Source organism: Chanos chanos, chromosome 3 (assembly GCF_902362185.1).
Source record: "Chanos chanos chromosome 3, fChaCha1.1, whole genome shotgun sequence".
Taxonomy (NCBI): domain Eukaryota; kingdom Metazoa; phylum Chordata; class Actinopteri; order Gonorynchiformes; family Chanidae; genus Chanos; species Chanos chanos.
In genome coordinates, this window is record NC_044497.1 from 57,780,826 (window position 1) to 57,802,073 (window position 21,248).

The following is a 21,248-nucleotide window of genomic DNA, read 5'->3' on the forward strand; positions in this document are numbered from 1 at the left end:
AGGAGTGTTCAGATGCTGTTTTCTATTTCAAACGCCACTGTGAAAAAATGAACTTTCAACTTCTTTTTCTGTTGAAGTTCAGTGAAGATTACCATGGAAACAAGCTGTAAACAAGGCACTGATGACTAATGACAAACATCTGCAATTCTGCACCTTGGGGCTCTGGTGAAAATAACATTTAATAACTTTTAATAACAGTTAATGTGACTTGATCGGTAGGGACAACATCCTCACTCAATATAGCACCGCCCACATTCACTATATGGCCACCCAATTTAAATACAGGTGCCCCCCGACTTACGATGGGGTTACGCCCCGATAAACCCGACGTAAGTCAAGACGAAACTGCATTTATTGCAGTACATCTAACCTACTGAACATCGTAGCTTAGCCTAGCCTACCTTACACGTGCTCAGAAACGCCTGTTTACTGTGATCACATCGTTGATCACCAGCCAGACAGCTGGACAGATCGGATCCAACTGCCCATATCCTGCGTAACACTCTACGATACGCCTAATCACTGCGCCTAATCACTGCGCCTAATCACTGCGCGTGTAGACGTACACATGAAATAGTCCCTCGACAGTTGACTCATATGACAACTGGGAGCTGCAGCTTGCATCACGAGAGAGTATCGATCCGCATATCGCTAGCCTGGGAAAAGATCAAAATTCAAAATTCGAAGTGCAGTTTCTACTGAATGCATACCGCTTTCGCACCACCGTAAAGTCGAAAAATCGTAAGTCAGTCCATCGCAAGTCGGGGACCGAATGTATACCATTATGTAGTGCTGGACGGTATACCAGTTCATACCGGTATACCTGTTTTAATTTTCAGTACAGTATGATTTTTTGATATATCGCCACACTGTAGCATAGCTGATACAACAGCTGTAACGCTTAGATAGGCAGCACATTATACAATATTATTTGCCGTTAGAGGTGCTATGAAGCGCTGTGCAGAGTGTATTGAGAGGGGAGCCTTATTAACTGTGTGTACCTTCTAACTAAGGGTTATAACTTTATAACACAACAATTAATTAAAGGGATGGGCATTTCAAGCAAGAATACTATTCCATATTCACTTGGAACTATTCGTCCATTCTTCGAAGGTCGCAAGCAATAAAGGAAAATCATAGACTTATGTCTGTATTTCTCATATAGAGACATATCAGTGTTAATGCAGCTCAAACGGTGCCTGTGTGACTTATGTCTGTATTTCTCATACAGAGACATATCAGTGCTACTGCAGCTCAAACGGTGCCTGTGTGAGTTTGTCGTTTCAGTCAGTATCAAAACAAACTGTTTAATGCATCAGTGGAAAATGTGTGCTGACCTCACCTTAGCCATAATGATACTGATAATGATTTTGAACATGTCTAAATTCTGAACATACCTGAGTGATGCTGACATGAACATTCATTTTTAACACGTCCGTCTTCATAAAGGCTAATCTGAGCAACTGTTCAGGCCTATAGCCTGTTCCATATGTTTATTTAGAGAAATGGGTATGTTCACATGGCCCTGATGAAGACCAGAGCGCAGTCTGTTGACAATAAGTCCTGCCGTGGAAAACACCCTCTCTGATGGCACAGACATTGCGGGCACACACATGTATGCCCTTGCTAATTTTGCTAGTTGGGGATATTTGTTTTCGTTGGTTTGTTGGTGAGTACTTACTAACAGGTACTGGTAAAAACAAGGGAAAATATATTCAAGACAAGACGATAGTCGCATAAACTATGCAATATGTTATAATTTAATTCAAAAATTCGAAAATCATGACCCATAATTAATTAATTATTTACCCACTTATTCTCTTTAACAGGGCAAAACACCATGGCACACAACAATTTGTAACACTAATAGTCACACGTTTACAAAATTGCACCGCTAAAGGGTATACTGGGTGTTGGCATTGGCTGAGCAATACAGCCCTTTTGAATACTTGAATACCTTTGGCTTGAAGGATAATATTAATGCACATTAAAATTGGGAATGTTTTATGTGTTACATGGAGAACCAAGGGAGTTGTGACTGATCAACAGCCACTGTAATACCTGAATACCTTTGGCTTGAAGGATAACATACTGTGAATTAACACTGAGCTTCTTTATTACTTGTGCAAAAGAAAATTTGAGAAATATGTCTCTGAATACTTAAACACTCTGAGTAGGCTATTTTATTTCAGTTTATAGTGTTTACAGAACTATCATAAAATATTTTCTTTAAAAAGGATGTTAAAATCGTTGGCATATCCATTTAGTTTTAAGTTCTGTTTTTACTACATTGCAGTTTGCGCATTAAAAACTGTTAACTCTGTTAACTTCTGTGATTGATTCCTTGCATACTGATTCCTTCATATATTGTATCATTTTGTGAGGCAAAGCAAACCCTACAGTAATCAAAGCCTTCATTATATACATGATGAAATTAAAATGTTTTTAGATTCTACATAGTCTTGCCAGTAGGACAAGCCCCTACAAACCTATATAAAGGCCAAATCATACAAAAGTAAATAAATAAAGAAAGAAATACATACATGAATACATACCGTGATATACCGTGAAACCTCCAGAATCTTAAAATATACTGTGATACAATTTTTTGGTCATACTGCCCAGCACCACCATCACGCTAATTAAATATAGAGCCACCAATTTTAAATAAAGCACTACCCCAACTCAATATGGCACCACCCAAACACAACATGGCACCACCCAAACACAATATGACACCACCCAAACACAATATGGCACCACCCAAACACAACATGGCACCACCCAAACTCAACATGGCACCACCAAAACACAATATGGTACCACCCAAACACAATATGGCACCACCCAAGCTCAACATGGCACCACCCAAACACAACATGGCACCACCCAAACTCAACATGGCACCACCCAAACACAATATGGCACCACCCAAACACAATATGGCACCACCCAAACTCAATATGGCACCACCCAAACACAATATGGCACCACCCAAACTCAATATTGCACCACCCAAACACAATATGGCACCACCCAAACTCAACATGGCACCACCCCAACACAATATGGCACCACCTTAATTCAACATGGTACCACCTAAAAAACACAATATGGCACCACCCAAACACAATATGGTACCACCCAAACTCAATATGGCACCACCCAAACTCAATATGGTATCACCCAAACACAATATGGCACCACCCAAATTTGAGCTGCATCCCAGAGCATTGCAACTCCACCCAACATCCCATGCAGCACTGACACCAGCTGAAGAGGGCTGACTTTGACACCAGGGCTAACTGACACATGATTTATGAAAACATTCTCTTACCAGTAAATCATGTGTCAGTTAGCCCTGGTGTCAAAGCGTAAATCGTGTCAGTTAGCCCTGGTGTCAAAGCGTAAATCATGTGTCAGGCTAATTGACATATGATTTACTGGTAAGAGAATGTTTTCAGATAGGGGGCTCCTCAACTCTGAATATGTTAAACTCTAAAAAAAACATGGTTGATGAAGAGCAGAACCTGCTGGCAAAAAACACACATGCAGGAGAGCAACTCCCTCTCACACTAATCATTCACCAAAACAAAGCTCCTCCTTCAGCCTCCTTCGGCCTATTTCAGATTGATTCAATGTGATTCAGATTGATTCAGTGTGATTCAGATTGATTCAGTGTGATTCAGACTGGTTCAGTGTGTTTCAGATTGATTCAGTGTGATTCAGACTGGTTCAGTCTTCTGCCCTTCACCCTCAGAGAGCTTCACATGTAATAGCAACAGGGAGAAGGAATGATGCCACAGTGTCTACACCCCTTTGAGAATAAACACACCTTTCTCAAGGTCACCAGTGTGATTCTACCAGCTCTCAAACAGCATTGGAATGATTCTGTTCAAATTCAGACCTTTTTCACACACACAGTAATATTGGTACAGTGGTTCATTTTGGCACAGGGCAATGATGTTTTACATGGTGCAATAGCCTTTGGTACAATGAACAACAGTAGCTTCTCATATGCTGCTTCTTTTTTTCTTCTATTTTATTTATCTATTTTTTTTATTATCTTTCTTTATTATATTTATTATCTTGTGTGCGTGTGTGTTTGTGTGTGTGTGTGTGTGTGCGTCGAATGTTAAATGTACCGTCTCAGGGGCTGCACACCAAATTCTGTTGTACAACAATGTGCAATGACAATAAAGGCATTCTATTCTACACACACACACATACACACACACACAGAGAGAAAAAGAATATGAGAATATATAAGCAAGAACATTCTGAACTGATTAATTCACACTATTCAAACGGCCTGAGAGAGAGAAGCCGTGTGTCTGAGTGAAGTCCAGCTAACAATGGAATAGTGAGGTCTGGATTGTCGATCTAGTCTCTGCTGGTCTATGGAAAAACCACTGAATTTATCACCATCAAATAGCATGACCAACTGCTAACCACTGCCCAAATCTACCCTGTCCACCACACGCACTGCTGAGGAAACCAGTATGCCGGTCCTTGAGGGAGACTGGTCTGGAGCAGATTCCATTAAAGCTATAATCCTGCCTGGACCTCAATTAGTCTGGAACCCAACACAACCCAGCGGGAAGTGAAAGTGCATTAGCCCTCTCTGACAGCTACAACCAGTACGGTGCTGCACCACTATGTGCAGTGGCAGCCCTTATTGGCATGTCAGTACACGTCGCTCTGAGCCAGCCCCACACACACACACACACACACACACACACACACACACACACACACACACACACACAGAACATCAGTGCACTCAGAACAAGCCAGAGAAAAAGGCTTGGCCCAGAGCAGACTAGACAAGCTAGCGTTTCAGCCCTACTCTTCTCTCTCTAGCCGAGACCCACGGAGACTCTCGTATGCGAAGGCCGTAGCATTGAACTCTCCCTGTCACACGGATGGAGAAGAGGGTGACCTTTTGATCCAGTCTGGAGAGATGACCAGCAGGCTGGTTCCCAGTGTCTGCGCTGTGTGTGTTCAGCTCTACCTCAGGGAGGAAGAACAAGGCTGAGAGCCATGTCGAAACAGCAGACCACACTCCTCTGTTGTCAGGGTCACTGTTTCTGAGAACAGAGTTACAGAGCGCGGCCAACGACAGCCGAGGAAGTTCAAACGACGACAAAAGAGTTTTTTTCCACGTGGCCTCCAGACGAAGACTTTACAAGGGCTTAATGAAACACATTTTCCTTCATAAGTCTGTAAACCCAGCATGGAAAAACAAGCCCTATATTACAACATCTAACAAGACATTCAGTGAATCAGACAGCTGATGTTTCACAATGATGCACAAACAATTTCAAGTCAATAACAAGTTTTTAGCATTTATCATATTCAAGTTTTTTTTTTTTTTTTTATCATTCTTAGTTCCAAAAAGAGTGAGGTGGTGTACAGAGCTGTTGCTCTATGCTCAACTGACAATTAGCCGTCCAGGGCAAGGCTGTTTGTGATTGTAAGGTAGTCTGTAATTACTCCTGGTGTGTTTCCACTCCAGAAGTACTCAGAGGAAATGCAGCTAATTGGCATTAGAGGAGAGGCTGAGTGTGTGGGCCAAACTCCCCAGCAACCTCATAACTATGAACTCGATTCAATTTCAAAAAACTCTACTTATCTTCACCTGAACTTCCCTGAGCACTTAACACTGCACAGCCTGACAGAAACTGAACTGAAAAAGAAAAGTTTTCATTTGTCTTCAGGAGAACATTGACGTCCGTTCACAAGAGAGCCGTGTAGCGTAGGTTTCTCTACGCTGGTGCGTCCAGAGAATCTTAAGCCCTCTCCAGTCTGCTCAAGGGCTGTGTGTGGAAGGCACCCTATAAAAGCCTTTAGTCCAACCTCTCACCATGACCGTCCCACAGTGATCTGATCTCTCTCAGCGACCGTTCCCACAGAGAACTGATCTCTCACAGCGACCGTCCCACTGCGGTCTGATCTCTCACAGCGACCGTCCCACAGCGGTCTGATCTCTCACAGCGACCGTCCCACTGCGGTCTGATCTCTCACAGCGACCGTCCCACTGCGGTCTGATCTCTCACAGCGACCGTCCCACTGCGGTCTGATCTCTCACAGCGACCGTCCCACAGCGGTCTGATCTCTCACAGCGACCGTCCCACTGCGGTCTGATCTCTCACAGCGACCGTCCCACTGCGGTCTGATCTCTCACAGCGACCGTCCCACTGCGGTCTGATCTCTCACAGCGACCGTTCCACAGTGACCTGATTAGCGACACCTGCTCCATCCCAAACCACTGGAACAGGACTCATACACAAGAGCACAGACCTAAACCAGTACAGTCAAGCTAACACAGACCATAGCCTGTGTGAGCAGAGTCTCTGTCGTCTGGAATGTTTAAGTCCAATCGCTCCCCATCTAATGACATCACACCTTATTGCTATGACAACAACTTCCTCGTTCTACTGGTAATAAAGTTCACACAAATTACAAGAAATGTTTAGGCTGTAATCGCTACAGCATACTGCAAGATTAATAGTTTTACACGAAACATTCAAATTATTTTACAGACTGAAACTTCAGCTTCTCCACACCACACAGCACAGGAGAAATACAGACTGCTCCACATCAGAGACAAACTATGAAGACACACATGTAAATATTAGTATTTAAAAGTTAAAAGTTAAAAATGCAAAATAATTTATATATTAATTTCAGTTCTTTTGTAACCCTTTTAGCCCTAAAATCCACATGTTATTTTTGACACATCACTGAAGAAGAAACAACACAGTAGAAATGAAAAAAACAAACAACAAAAACAACAAAAAAAAGAGGCGTCCAGTGACTCAGGTCAAGTTGGGGAAACTCACGTAATCGTGGAAAGCCTTGGCTTCGCTGGAATGTTCACATGTCTCTCTCCGCTCTGGGGCAGCGCAGTACAGATCCCAAAACACACTGCAACATACCAGCAAACAGGACTGTGTTATGGAAGGGTCCCTTTACATAGTAACCAATTTAACATTATGTGTTTCTCAGTGCTGGAGCAGAGGACCTCTCACAAACACTCACCACCACCAGGAGTGGAGGAACCCTGGAGGCTCTCCTAAAGTAATGTTCTTCTCCCATCTTATCTGTGGACAAGAGAACACACTGACACCATCTCTCACTTCACAATCAGGAAACTTACACCAACTCACGCTTCACACTCAGGAAAGGGGTGTGTGTGTGGGGGGGGGGGGGGGGGGGGGGGGGTATGGGCAAAACTGGACCTGGGTTTAATAAGTATATGAGGTGTCTGATTGAGCAGACCTGGGTTTAATAAGTATATGAGGTGTCTGATTGACTGTTCAAGTTCTTTTTCATGACTCCTTCACCTTTCATGTCCTTTTCTACTGAAGTCACTACAGTTATAACAGGACTGAGTTTGATGAAACAAATACCAAACAAACATTAAACAAATATCTTACAGAGTCTTCATCAAAACTGTCATTTATCCTATTAATTGGGAGAGCGAGGTCACAGGGCAAAGGAGAAAGGAAGAGAAGACGGACCGTCAATCAAACGTGAGCCTGTCAGCTGGGGAGAGACCGGGATCAGGGAGGGACACACAGGGCTTTTTCCGGCCCATTCAAAGTAAATTAACACGACAGCACAGGCTACAGAAAACCACACAACACCCACCACCTAAACAGCTTTAAAACCCACACAGATTTGGACTAGTGTCAGACGAACAGCACCGAAATAACTCATCCAAAGAATATTACTGACTCTGTAGCTACTGTCTCATACCTCAGCCAAGCTTAGAGTCAGATATGCTAACACACACACATATATATATACACACACACACACACACACACACGACAACGAACAACACACACATACATATATATTGACAGATACACCACACACATGTACACACAATGAGACACACACATACACAAGCACACACACAAACACACATACGCACACATATGTACATACAACCTGAGACACATAAACGTGCTCACAGAAACACACATACACAGACAAATGCAATGACTCAAACACACACACACACACACACACACACACAGACACACAGAGTTTAGACAGACGGGCATTATACATTTTAATGAACTGTATTTTCTGTCACTGACACTGAATGACCTCTCAGAGAGAGAGGGGCAGTGTGGGTCCTGTAATGTTCACCCATTAAAATGATATGTGTCCAAATGTGTCTTTTGTGCATGTACTCACTGACACGTCTACTGATGTAACTGCTTTATTAATGAGTAAACACTCCTGAGACGGGTTCGTCAGATGCAAAGCAACAGGAAACAAACACTGGAAAGGGACCGAATTCCCATTGGCTGGTCTGCCAATCAGACTGAGTTCCCATTGGCTGGTCTGCCAATCAGCAGGAGGCGTTGGTGGGACAGGAGAGAGGTTTTTTTTTTTAGGTTGAGGGGAGCGGTGCGGTGTGAGAGGCTGTTGTTTGTGACGTTGGACAACACTAGTGTGGATTATCGTCACACTTTATACGGATTACGAGTTTTTTTCTTCTTCCTCTTCTTTCGTGAACGAATGGAGTAGATCTCTTCATTTTCTTTTTGGTGTTTTTCCTTTTCTCTTCTTTGCGGGATCATTTCTTCACCGGCTGGTGAGACGAGGGGTTTTTAAACAGGGCCACTGAGTCCCGTTCATGGAGGAGTAACTATGCTATTGGTCAGCGCGCTGCCGCATTGAAAAAGACTTCAAAAGAACTCTGCACTTTACGGTGTTGGGACATTTATTGTAAATAGTGGACTTCTGACTGGGAGCTGTGGGCTTGGAGTGTCGTATTATGTTTGTCTGTCGTCTGATCAGTACAAATAACGTGCGTGATCTTTGTCACGCTTTATGGTTTTTTTTCTGAATGAATGAATGGTGTGGGCTTATTGTTCAGGAAATGAGTGAACAATAAATATGGTTCGATTCGATTATGATTCACACGCAAACGATTCGATTCAATCCGATTAGATTCTGATTCGATATCAATTCAATAGGAATGACATATGAAATATCATATAGCAGTTTTCCGTATTTGCAAAGATGTTTAAAAGGCTCTACAGGGAACACAGATTGACAAATGCGGAGTCACTGGAAACAAACTGTGAAAACCACTAAAGGCCAAAGGCTTGTGTACCAAAATTTTTTTTATGTGAGGAACACGTGGGTATAGTTCCTTAAAAAAAAAAAAAAAACATGTCTCTTTCAAAGCACAAAAGTTACAAGTTTGTACAAGTTTATATGTTTACAAGTTAAATTCATAGTAAATGAAAAGGAATTTCATGTTTTGCAGGCCTTTTTTCACTGTACTGAAAAATACTGAACGGTGAATTTGGCATACCGTTACACCTCTAGTGAATATTGGTGAATTGTCTGTGCTTCGTCTGTGAACTGTCTGTGAGTATCTGTGTATTGTCTTTGCATTTGTCTATGGACTGTCTTTGGGCTTTTGTCTTTTCTGCATTGACCAGTACATCGTCCCATGTGACATCCATGATATTAGCATAAAAGCAGAATGTGAGAATGTGAGAGACAAAATCCAGCATCACCCTGACAACTGCTCTCTGAATGTCCCGACACAAAATATGGAAAATGGAATGTGGAATGTGGAATGTGGAATAAGGAATTTCTCAATGTACTGTTTACAGTCAGAGAGTAAGTCTGTCTAGCCTTCCTACTGCGCTATTCAGCTGCTGCGGCAGCAGGAAACCACTGGAATCTATGTCTGAATATGACACAATCAGACTCTAAAGGACTGTTGTTTTAGATCACAGTCACACAGGGAACTCCTCTGTCCTGAGCAGACCTCTTTACTCTCCACACTGGAGTAAAAGTCCACCAGGCCAGCAGCAGATCTCTCACCCTCCTCCCCCTGACTGGAATAGTTTAGCCTTTTTATGGTGATGCACTGACTCTCTTCCAATCCCATTAAGTGCACACCAAACATCTAATGTGTCTTATGTGTCTTGCTTGCTCAGCATATTGTCTGTGTGTAATTAAATTAGCTGGAGCCCCAGGAGAGAGGCACCACGCTTCCATGGCCCAGTCTGCCTGGACATCCTTAAAAAGAAAAAAAAAACCACCTTACCTCCGACAGGAAGGTCTGCGCTGATTTCTGAGCACCTACATGAAGCAAATATTCATACACGTAGAGCGCTAACCTGAGAGAGAGAGAGAGAGAGGGAGAGAATGAGGGAGAGAGAGAAAGAGACAGAGCGAGAGACAGAAAGGGAGAGAGAAAGAGAGAGACAGAGAGGGAGAGAGTGAGAGAGAGAGACAGAGAGAGAGAGAGAGAAGGAGAGAGTGAGAGAGAGAGTGAGAGTCAGAGAGAGAGAAAAGAGAAAGAGAGACAGAGTGAGAGAGAAAAAGGGAGAGAGAGAGAGAGAGATGTAATTGTCAGCTTTATACAAGGGAGCTTAAAGCTTTCATTCTTTTTACACTTAACCTTTGTCCACTGGTCTCCATGGCATTTCAGAAATACTAACAGTGAGACCTGTTACTGTTACTGAAGGACTAACAGTGAGACCTGTTACTGAAGGACTAACAGTGAGACCTGTTACTGTTACTGAAGGACTAACAGTGAGACCTGTTACTGTTACTGTGGGACTAACAGTGAGACCTGTTACTATTACTGTGGGACTAACAGTGAGACCTGTTACTATTACTGAAGGACTAACAGTGAGACCTGTTACTGTTACTGAAGGACTAACAGTGAGACCTGTTACTGTTACTGTAGGACTAACAGTGAGACCTGTTACTGTAGGACTAACAGTGAGACCTGTTACTGAAGGACTAACAGTGAGACCTGTTACTGTTACTGAAGGACTAACAGTGAGACCTGTTACTGAAGGACTAACAGTGAGACCTGTTACTGTTACTATAGGACTAACAGTGAGACCTGTTACTGAGGGACTAACAGTGAGACCTGTTACTGTTACTGTAGGACTAACAGTGAAACCTGTAACTGAAGGACTAACAGTGAGACCTGTTACTGTTACTATAGGACTAACAGTGAGACCTGTTACTGTTACTATAGGACTAACAGTGAGACCTGTTACTGTTACTGTAGGACTAACAGTGAGACCTGTTACTGTTACTGTAGGACTAACAGTGAGACCTGTTACTGAAGGACTAACAGTGAGACCTGTTTCTCTTACTGAAGGACTAACAGTGAGACCTGTTACTGTTACTGTGGGACTAACAGTGAGACCTGTTTCTCTTACTGAAGGACTAACAGTGAGACCTGTTTCTCTTACTGAAGGACTAACAGTGAGACCTGTTACTGTAGGACTAACAGTGAGACCCTTTACTGTTACTGAAGGACTAACAGTGAGACCTGTTTCTGTTACTGAAGGACTAACAGTGAGACCTGTTACTGTTACTGAAGGACTAACAGTGAGACCTGTTTCTCTTACTGAAGGACTAACAGTGAGACCTGTTACTGTTACTGTGGGACTAACAGTGAGACCTGTTACTGTTCCTGAAGGACTAACAGTGAGACCTGTTACTGTTACTGTGGGACTAACAGTGAGACCTGTTTCTGTTACTGTGGGACTAACAGTGAGACCTGTTACTGTTACTGTGGGACTAACAGTGAGACCCGTTACTGTTCCTGAAGGACTAACAGTGAGACCTGTTACTGTTACTGTGGGACTAACAGTGAGACCTGTTACTGAAGGACTAACAGTGAGACCTGTTACTGTAGGTCTAACAGTGAGACCTGTTACTGTTACTGTAGGACTAACAGTGAGACCTGTTACTGTTACTGTGGGACTAACAGTGAGACCTGTTACTGTAGGACTAACAGTGAGACCTGTTACTGTTACTGTGGGACTAACAGTGAGACCTGTTACTGTTACTGTGGGACTAACAGTGAGACCTGTTACTGTTACTGTAGGACTAACAGTGAGACCTGTTACTGTGGGACTAACAGTGAGACCTGTTTCTGTTACTGTGGGACTAACAGTGAGACCTGTTACTGTTACTGTGGGACTAACAGTGAGACCTGTTACTGTTACTGAAGGACTAACAGTGAGACCTGTTACTGTTACTGAAGGACTAACAGTGAGACCTGTTACTGTAGGACTAACAGTGAGACCTGTTACTGTTACTGTGGGACTAACAGTGAGACCTGTTACTGTAGGACTAACAGTGAGACCTGTTACTGTTACTGTGGGACTAACAGTGAGACCTGTTACTGTGGGACTAACAGTGAGACCTGTTACTGTTACTGTGGGACTAACAGTGAGACCTGTTACTGTGGGACTAACAGTGAGACCTGTTACTGTAGGACTAACAGTGAGACCTGTTACTGTTACTGTGGGACTAACAGTGAGACCTGTTACTGTTACTGAAGGACTAACAGTGAGACCTGTTACTGTTACTGTGGGACTAACAGTGAGACCTGTTACTGTAGGACTAACAGTGAGACCTGTTACTGTTACTGTGGGACTAACAGTGAGACCTGTTACTGTAGGACTAACAGTGAGACCTGTTACTGTTACTGAAGGACTAACAGTGAGACCTGTTACTGTGGGACTAACAGTGAGACCTGTTACTGTTACTGAAGGACTAACAGTGAGACCTGTTACTGTAGGACTAAGAGTGAGACCTGTTACTGTTACTGTGGGACTAACAGTGAGACCTGTTACTGTTACTGAAGGACTAACAGTGAGACCTGTTACTGTGGGACTAACAGTGAGACCTGTTACTGTTACTGAAGGACTAACAGTGAGACCTGTTACTGTAGGACTAAGAGTGAGACCTGTTACTGTAGGACTAAGAGTGAGACCTGTTACTGTAGGACTAAGAGTGAGACCTGTTACTGTGGGACTAACAGTGAGACCTGTTACTGTGGGACTAAGAGTGAGACCTGGTCACAGCGATGTGACTTGCCGCAGCGACTCCTCAGTCTGCTCTGACTCGGAGGACAGCTTAGAAAGACCAAACAAGGACTCTACCAAACACGTTCAGAGGAACCTTATCTTCACACACAGAGATAAACTTCCCCTATATGATCCCCAGCTATCAAATAATCAGAAAAAATGAGATAAACTTCCCCTATATGACCTCCAGCTAATAATCAGAAAAAATGAGGCTTCAGAGGAATTACATTTGGTGTGAAAAAAAAAAAAAAGTCCACCAGTCCAGTTCAGCTCACCTGATACAAGGCCAGATATGGCCATATTCTCCTTTAAATACCACCATCACTGCTCTCCTCCAGACACACACGCGCACACACACACACACACACACACACACACACACACACACACACACACACACAGACTAACCTAAATATACACAAACAAATACATACACACACACACAGACACTGAGGCTGTGTATCGGCAAGAATCTGGCAATATTATTCGTATCCCAATACAGGGGCTACAATTCAATATATTGCGATATAGTGCGATACTGTAAGCAAGGCGATATACTGCTATTTTTAAAATCTAATTTTAGATCCACTTGTTTTACGTTAGCCGTTTGCTGTTCCGTTAGCTGTATATCAGAAAGGTGTCTTACTAAGTGTGCTCTCAGATTAGCTGTGTTCCCTGAGTATTTGATTTTAGCATGGCACATTTTGCAAACGGAACAGCTCTTGTTGATTTCTGTAGTGCCTTCTTTATTGTGGGAGCCAATAGGAGCCCACACTTCAGCTCTGCACACCACGGGAGCCGGTCCAACTCTTTCGGATTCAGCCGTCGGTGGTAACGGTAGCAATAGCAAAACTAATGCTAATGCTAACGTTAGTGGTGCACCCTTATGCTACCTCCTGTCTCAGTTTACATTGTTAAGTTGGAGTGGAAGAGTCAAATGGCTGATGATAGATTACAACATCGCTATCTGTTGGACTAGGGCTTAAACACAACACGAAATGTACTACTGTCTCCAACGAATCTTTAAATATAAACTATTAATTAAAAATCGATAGTGTTTTTGAGAATCGATATCGTATCACAGAAGATAATATTGCGATGCTCAGTATTATCAATATTTTCTTACACCCCTGACAGACACACACACACACACACACACACACACATAAGTACATAAACACAGACACACACACAGTCTCTCACTCTCTTTCTTATCTCTCTCTCTCACATACACACACAAACGCAAACACAAATACACACACACACATTCACACACTCACAGATACACACACTCACTCACACACACACTGTCTCACAAACAAAAAAATACTGCTCTCTCTCTGTTCTCATTCAGGTTCGCAGTGTTCTCATTCTGTTCTCATTCAGGTTTACACTGTTCTCATTCTGTTCTCATTCAGGTTTACAAAAGAGGCGGAACATGGCGGTATCTTTTATAACTGGTTTTCAATGCAGGAAAAGTATGGGTACGACAGGATCCAAAGGACGTAGACTTAACCTTTGCCAGTGAAGGTCACACACTGATACTTGTAGCATTTCCAAATGTAAACAACAAACAACACCAGCATGTATTGGTGGAGTAAAGTTCTGAGTGTGATTTTATGAGAGTGGCGAGGACAGCGTAATTCTGACCTTAACGGTACAAAAGGCTGAACTTCCTCTTTAAACAGCTTTATGGAACAAAGTGCTCTAGCCACAGGAAAAGCATTCATCAGATAGGAAGGACAACACAGTAAACCACTCTGCTCTGGCATATTCTACTGATCAAAAGGAAAAAAAAGAAAAACAGAGAGAGTCAGATATGCAGTGTCTCATCTATTTCACACAAGATGTAAAGTAAAAGGTAGAAAATAGTAGAAAAGAGCAAATGAGAGAGAGAGAGAGAGAGAGAGAGAGAGAGAGAGAGAAGAAAATATCCTTGGAAGGGAAGCACAGCGGCTGGGCCATGTGGATAAAACTGTGGATAACGATGCAGATGGAGACTCAGATAAAAGGACTGGGCTTCGGTGGAAGCCTTCAAGGGAGGGGAGGGTAACATGTAAAACTCCAGAGGTCTTAAAACTTTAGCATCGTCATGGTGACGGGTATAATAGGGTAGGGGTGGGTTTCCTATGAGGGCCTGTGATACACATACACACAAACACACACAAACACACACTTGATCCTCAAAGCCAGGTGTGGCATAACTGCACTTCTCTCCTCAAGAAGTATTCCAATGGCGTGTTTTAGCATCTCTTTCGCAATCAAGAGTTCGTGCCAAGAAAACAACCAACCAAACGAGAAAACCTAAGACAAAAACAGAGGCGTCATCCAGGACTGTAAGAATTTGCTGAAGGTCGCTCTGTATTAGGGGTCTGCGCTGCCCTGGCGTTTCCTGTGCGGTTGATCGTCTGCAGAGAGCGGAGACCGGGCAGTCATGTGACAGTGGCTGTCTCACACCACACAGAGACAGGATCTGTATACAGCCCATCAGGCAACACTGCCCCTGCTGCAGGACGCAGAGTCAAAGACAGGAGGTAACCGCTCTCGGTACTATTCCAAAACAAAAAGCTCGTGTGAGTCAAACCTCTGCCGTGCTTCCCCTGGACATGCACTACTGGGCTGCACAACTCACGAGCAAACTGCACCTCACACGCACTTCGCTAGTCTTGACAATGTGACTTAGCTAACGTTTGTCTCAGACACCCAGCTGGTGTTGGTGATGTAAACTGGCTTAGAGTTTGTGTCTGTTTCCCTCCTCAGCAAGAAAACGACAAGAGAGACGCAACAGGAAAAAGTCCATCAGTGTTTCAGAGCGGAGGGTGGTCCAGTCCCACACAGAGGATGAAAGGATGTTTGAGTGTATGGAGTGGAAGGAGGCGGATGCTCTGCCTGTGTTTTAGGACAGGTCAGGACACACACAGTCCGGAGGGTTCAGTCTCAACATGTGTTCAGTGAGAGTGACCCGGTGACCTGTGCTCAGGCACACACACTGCATGTGCTACTACCATAAACTACTGTCAATCACAACAGTGTATGTAGATTTGGAAAAATTATGTCATCAGAACATTGGCCTTCTGGTTTTTTTTTCTTTTCTCTTCATATTTTTCCTGCTGTAGTTTAAAATCAAGAGGTCTTCTGGGTGCGCTGTGGAGTCAGGCGTCTGGCCTTTCAGACGAGCAGAGCGACGGCGAGAACAGTGCCAACAGCGTGCTGACTCTCCCATTCACACAGGGACCGACTCTGTCCCCAACACACAGAACACAGAAATATAAAGAAATCAAACTGCTGTTGCCTGGTGATGGTCTCTCCGCTCAGTAAAATATGAGAGGAGTTAATCACACAGACACAGGGGCGACTGGGCCCTGGGCCGGCAGGCCACGCTGTGACACAGACCTGTGTCCTCACGACTGGCTTGGTTTGGCTGAGTCACACCTGCACAGGGTCAATGCCGGGTCACCGTGTTTGTGCTGCAGTCGAGCTCTGCCCCCCACCCCCCACCCCCCGCCCCTGACACACACACACACACACACACACACACACACACAGCGCCCGGTGACGTAGCTCTCAGACAAGCGGAGGAGGGAGAACGGCAGTGGCGGAGTAGAGGAGACATGGTGCTGCCTCAACAGTTTCAGCACTAACGGTTTCATTCATGGGCCATAAGCTCCCTGACCCAGAGAGACAGAGAGAGAGAAAGAGAGAGAGAGAGACAGAGAGAGAGAGAGAGACAGAGAGAGAGAGAGAGAGAGAGAGAGAAAGAGAAAGAGAGAGAGAAAGAGAGACAGAGAGAGAGAGAGAGAGAGAGAGAGAGAGAGAGAGAAAGAGAAACAGAGAGAGAGAGAGAGACAGAGAGAGAGAGGGAGAGAGAGAGAGAGAGAGAGAGAAAGAGAAAGAGAAAGAGAGACAGAGAAAGAGAAAGAGAGAGAGAAAGAGAGACAGAGAGAGAGAGAGAGAGAGAGAGAGAGAGAGAAAGAGAAACAGAGAAAGAGAGACAGAGAAAGAGAGAGAGAAAGAGAGACAGAGAGAGAGAGAGAAAGAGAGAGAGAGAGAAATGTTGTAAGACAGTGGTCCTCCTCGAGTGTCCATCGCTCGACCTCAGTACAGATCCCCACAGAAATCAGATTCCTCTGGAGACCGCCCGGACTGCTGGCCTCGTTTCCATCTCAGGGTTCTAACCCTAACCCGAACCCTAAGTGTTTACTCTTCAGGTAAACTGTGGTGAAGTGGAGACAAATACAGTTTGATGCTGTTTGGGAATCAGCTCAAGTTTAGGCTAATTTGTATAGAGGAGTTCTAATAAGCAACTGAAAGAGGAAAAAAAAAGTTAATGGTAGACACGACCACTGGTCACTACAGCAGAGAGCAACTCCGATCCCTGCCGCACCAGCAGACGACACCGATACTGCGAATGCCTCAGCTGAGAGAAAGGAGCAGGAGTCTGTCCCTGCAGTTTACATGGGATTTACTCTGACTGGCTCTGTCACAGGCATCTGACCGTCTGCAAACACACGGAGACAAACAATCTGACTGATCCAAAGTTTTTCATCACAGACATAAAAAAAAAAAGACACAACAAGTGCCCTTAGCTTTACCCCTGACGAAGTAAAAAAGAGAACACATCCTTATTACCAAATCAAACAGAGAAAACACCGTCACAGGATGAAAGAGAGGGAGACTTAGGGAAACACGCAGACGGGGCCGCTCGAAAAGTCGCATCCACTTTGAAACAGAGCGCCGGTTTCCTCAATCAAACTGTGGTTTTATTTTCTTTCAGAAGAAAATCAAAACAATACGATCACTCAAGTTAAGATAACAGGAAATGCCCAAAATGGCTGGGAGGTGCACGACATCCTGCACCGCACCTGATACACACCACGCATTCCACACCCCGCCCTCTGAACTCTGCCCTCTGAGCTCCACACCTCTAAAACACCATAAGGGTAAACATCGTACCACACTTTAGGATTTACAAACAGAAAAAAAGACCAAAAACCAGCGACAGATGACAAATTTGGCACATTTGTGTTAAGGTGATATGTTCTATAGTCAATATTATATAAATATTCAATTATATAGATATATTTAATTTTTTCCAAAGCAATAAAAGCCATAAAGATAAAAAAAAGGCAAAACTATGAAGGGTTTTTAAGATAGCATTCCCCCAAGCTCAATGGCCGGGTCCAGAGGTCCAAGACCTGGTGCTTACAGGTCACGATGAATGGTTACTATGGTTACGGTTCTGTTTACACTTTCTAGTAAGAGGCAACAAACTAACCACAGCTAACTAGCTAACGCCATCTCAAAACAGATCTGTAATATCACATTATATTAAATACAAAAAATGGCGAAATACAAAAAATGGCAAAAAATGGCACAATTTTGGACAGCAAACGAGACAGAGGTGCTATTAGAAATTTGGGGTAATGAAAACATTCAGCATCAGTTTGAGGGAATTGTCCTGAATGATGAGGTTTATAAGTATCTTTTCCATTATAAGTTTCTGTGTCTTTCTTAGTCTCGTTTCAGATACACCGTCTTCTTAATGCGGTGCCCTCGTCTTGCGTGTGACGGGTTGTACTTATATAATGTAGCACCGTAATAGCAAAGAGGGAAACAGTGTTGGGATCCATTTTTTGTTAGCTGTGGTTAGTAATGTTTTGTTTATCAGTCCATGGAATGTTGTGTCTCCATGGTTGCGAATTTTGCCGTTGATTACATGGCCCATGGTGCAACAGCAACAGGAACTCCAGCACCGCTGCTTGTAGCCCTGGGCTTACGTCCCTGGGCTTATGGCCCACAGTGCAAACAGGGCTGTTGGGTGTTTTCTTTGGAACAGGACAAAGAAACACTCTTTTTTTCTGACACTAGCTTGCCATTATTAGACGACAGCTTGTTAAATGAATGTTGCCAGAACCAGAGAGATGGAGAGACAGGGGCAAAGCCCGGTTCCCCAGCTCTGTTTGAGCCTCCCCAGTTCTGCACGCTTAAGCTCCCTGCACTACATACACATGCACTCTCTTGCATAGTAATGTGGACAGGTCTATCTGTCCTCCCCAAGCTGACCAGGGGAGACACTGAGGTTCTGCTCCCTAAACATACATCTCCTCAAACTTACACTGCACTCTCTCTCTCTCCCCCTTATCAATGCACAAGGGTGAGCCTTCAAACTCAGCATAGCAACATCAGCAGACACACAGAGAACTGGTCTCTGATATATGGCTCCATATTACATTACCACCACATAAAACTGACAGGCCCTGATAATACCCTCAGATATATCTCTAAAAAAAGGGAAAAGACAAGTGTTCCCTGTGCTCCCTCTCTCTCTCCTTTACCAGTTTATTGCACAGACGACAGATAACTCAATGTTGCTGAGTCCAGCACTACCTGTGGACTGATGAAGGGTGTGTGATGTGGAAATGCAGTTTGTTTAACCATGGACGACAGTAACTCAACTTTGCTAAACAAAACGCACAGACTGCAAGCCAGAACGAGACGACACATCACACAGAGGCGATCCTCGCTGACAGTTCGCCTGACGGACGGCTGACTTTTCTTTAAGTCACGGGAACGGGTCGACTATTTCTCTGGTTTATATTCACCTATCGTCCCATTTACCCTCAGCAACACTGAGCAGTGCATTCTGGGAGCTGTTGTCAAGCTGAAACGTCTCTGGTGGGATGTGAGCTAGACTGACTGACTGCCGTGACTCTCTGTCACATTCCCCTGAATCACCTCTTCATTTCCAAGACCTTCAGTCCTGCTCTCCTCTCCACACGGCCAGTCACCCAACAGGCCTGAGCTTCGCCTCAGCGTGCTCTGCTCTGATGCTTTCATCCAGAATGTTCTTCTCTGACTGGCACTGAGGAAGAGCTATGTCTGCCTGCTTTTCACCTGCCACTGCTCTTAATATAACAGTTAGTCTGAGAATCTGACTGTCTCCATCAAACACACTGTTTACAAAACGTACAGTCAGGACTTAAAGTCAGACACATACCGCTATTCTTTTTCCTTCAAGAAATAAAAAAATAATACATGCACCAGATGACATGTAGAGTCATCTCCAGAGAGGACAAAGAGGAGTTACTTACTTATTTATGACATATCAACAAAACGGAAGAAAAATAATGAATGAAAAGAATTCAGGCATAAGCAAAAAACCTCATAAGGACCAATAACCACAAAGTAGGGTTCATGTTTTTGTCGACACACTGAGGGACACTTTGAAGACTGCTGCAACGGACGAGTTTCATTGTCCTCCACATCAACATACCGCGCCATACTGTTCCCCTCCATCCAGATAAGACACCTCCGCCTTCATCCACTCATTAGCCATCAAAACTCAGTCAAAGTTCCCAATGCTTACAGTCACTTTACGCGTGTGCACTAACAATCATCTCAAATGGCACCCCCCTCCAAAAGAAACAAAATAAAAAAAAACATACAAACAAACAAAAAAGGCATGTTAGCTGACAGATCATTACAAAGCCAGTCACCCTTTAAGTAACGCGCAGATTTTTCTTTGAAACGTAATTATTCTGCAGACACGCAGCCGCAAACTTCATCTTTCAAACTAAAACGTATCGGTCTCCAACACAGCTCCAGAGGGAAAAGGCTAATAACTAAAAGGTACACCCAAGAGCCCAGTCCTATGAACTCAACGTCTAAGAAAACAAGTAAAACCAGGCTGTCCCAACATGAAACTGAATACGGTTTTTAAGAAAAGTATCGAACCTTGCTGATTTGCATTAAGTCTATGGAAGATCTCTTTTTCAAAAACCTCTGAGCACTCATCTGGAGGAAGTACGAAGCATCAGGAAGTGAAGAACTTTCTGAGTGACCAGTAGAGCATGATAATTAAAGGGGTATAAAAAAAGGCTCTGTCATTTTATCAAGAGCATTTGGGCAACACCGAACAAAAATCTCAGTAAACAGAAGTATTAACAACAGAAAAACAGAACTACGTTCAGCGTTACGGCTTTTTCCATGGGGAAAACTTCGTTCCACAGAATGCCCGTAAGTTAGAGGGATGCTTTCTGAAGTCATGTCGCGCGGCACGGTTTTTAAGCGGTTCGCGTGAGTTCATCGCGATGACTGCAGCTGTTTCCACTGGCTCTCCATTTAAAAACTTTCATAAAATTCACACTTCAGGCTGTATTAAAAAACAGACCAACAACGGGCTGCAACACTGTATGAATTACATAGCAACACACGGGACGTTCATTTCAGTTCGCTACCAATAAAGTTTTTTAAAAAGACATGCATTCAGCGACAACTATTATATAATTAGGAAAAAAACAGCAACAAAACAGTCCGACGGATCGGGGGTTGGCTGTGTTCTTGAACAGCTCTTCCAAA

At 43.7% G+C, this 21,248-nt stretch overlaps 1 protein-coding gene across 1 annotated transcript in view; it reads right to left on the bottom strand.

Moving 5' to 3' along the window:
- ssbp2b (single stranded DNA binding protein 2b) overlaps nucleotides 1-21,248 on the bottom strand; it is a 53,932-nt gene that overhangs the window by 31,980 nt on the left and 704 nt on the right. The window contains exons 2-4 of the mRNA XM_030767362.1: nucleotides 10,094-10,166; nucleotides 7,045-7,106; nucleotides 6,846-6,930 (exon numbers count right to left, since the gene is read on the bottom strand). Of these exons, the coding sequence (XP_030623222.1) occupies nucleotides 6,846-6,930; nucleotides 7,045-7,106; nucleotides 10,094-10,166 (220 nt within the window). The remainder of the gene's footprint in view (nucleotides 1-6,845; nucleotides 6,931-7,044; nucleotides 7,107-10,093; nucleotides 10,167-21,248) is intronic.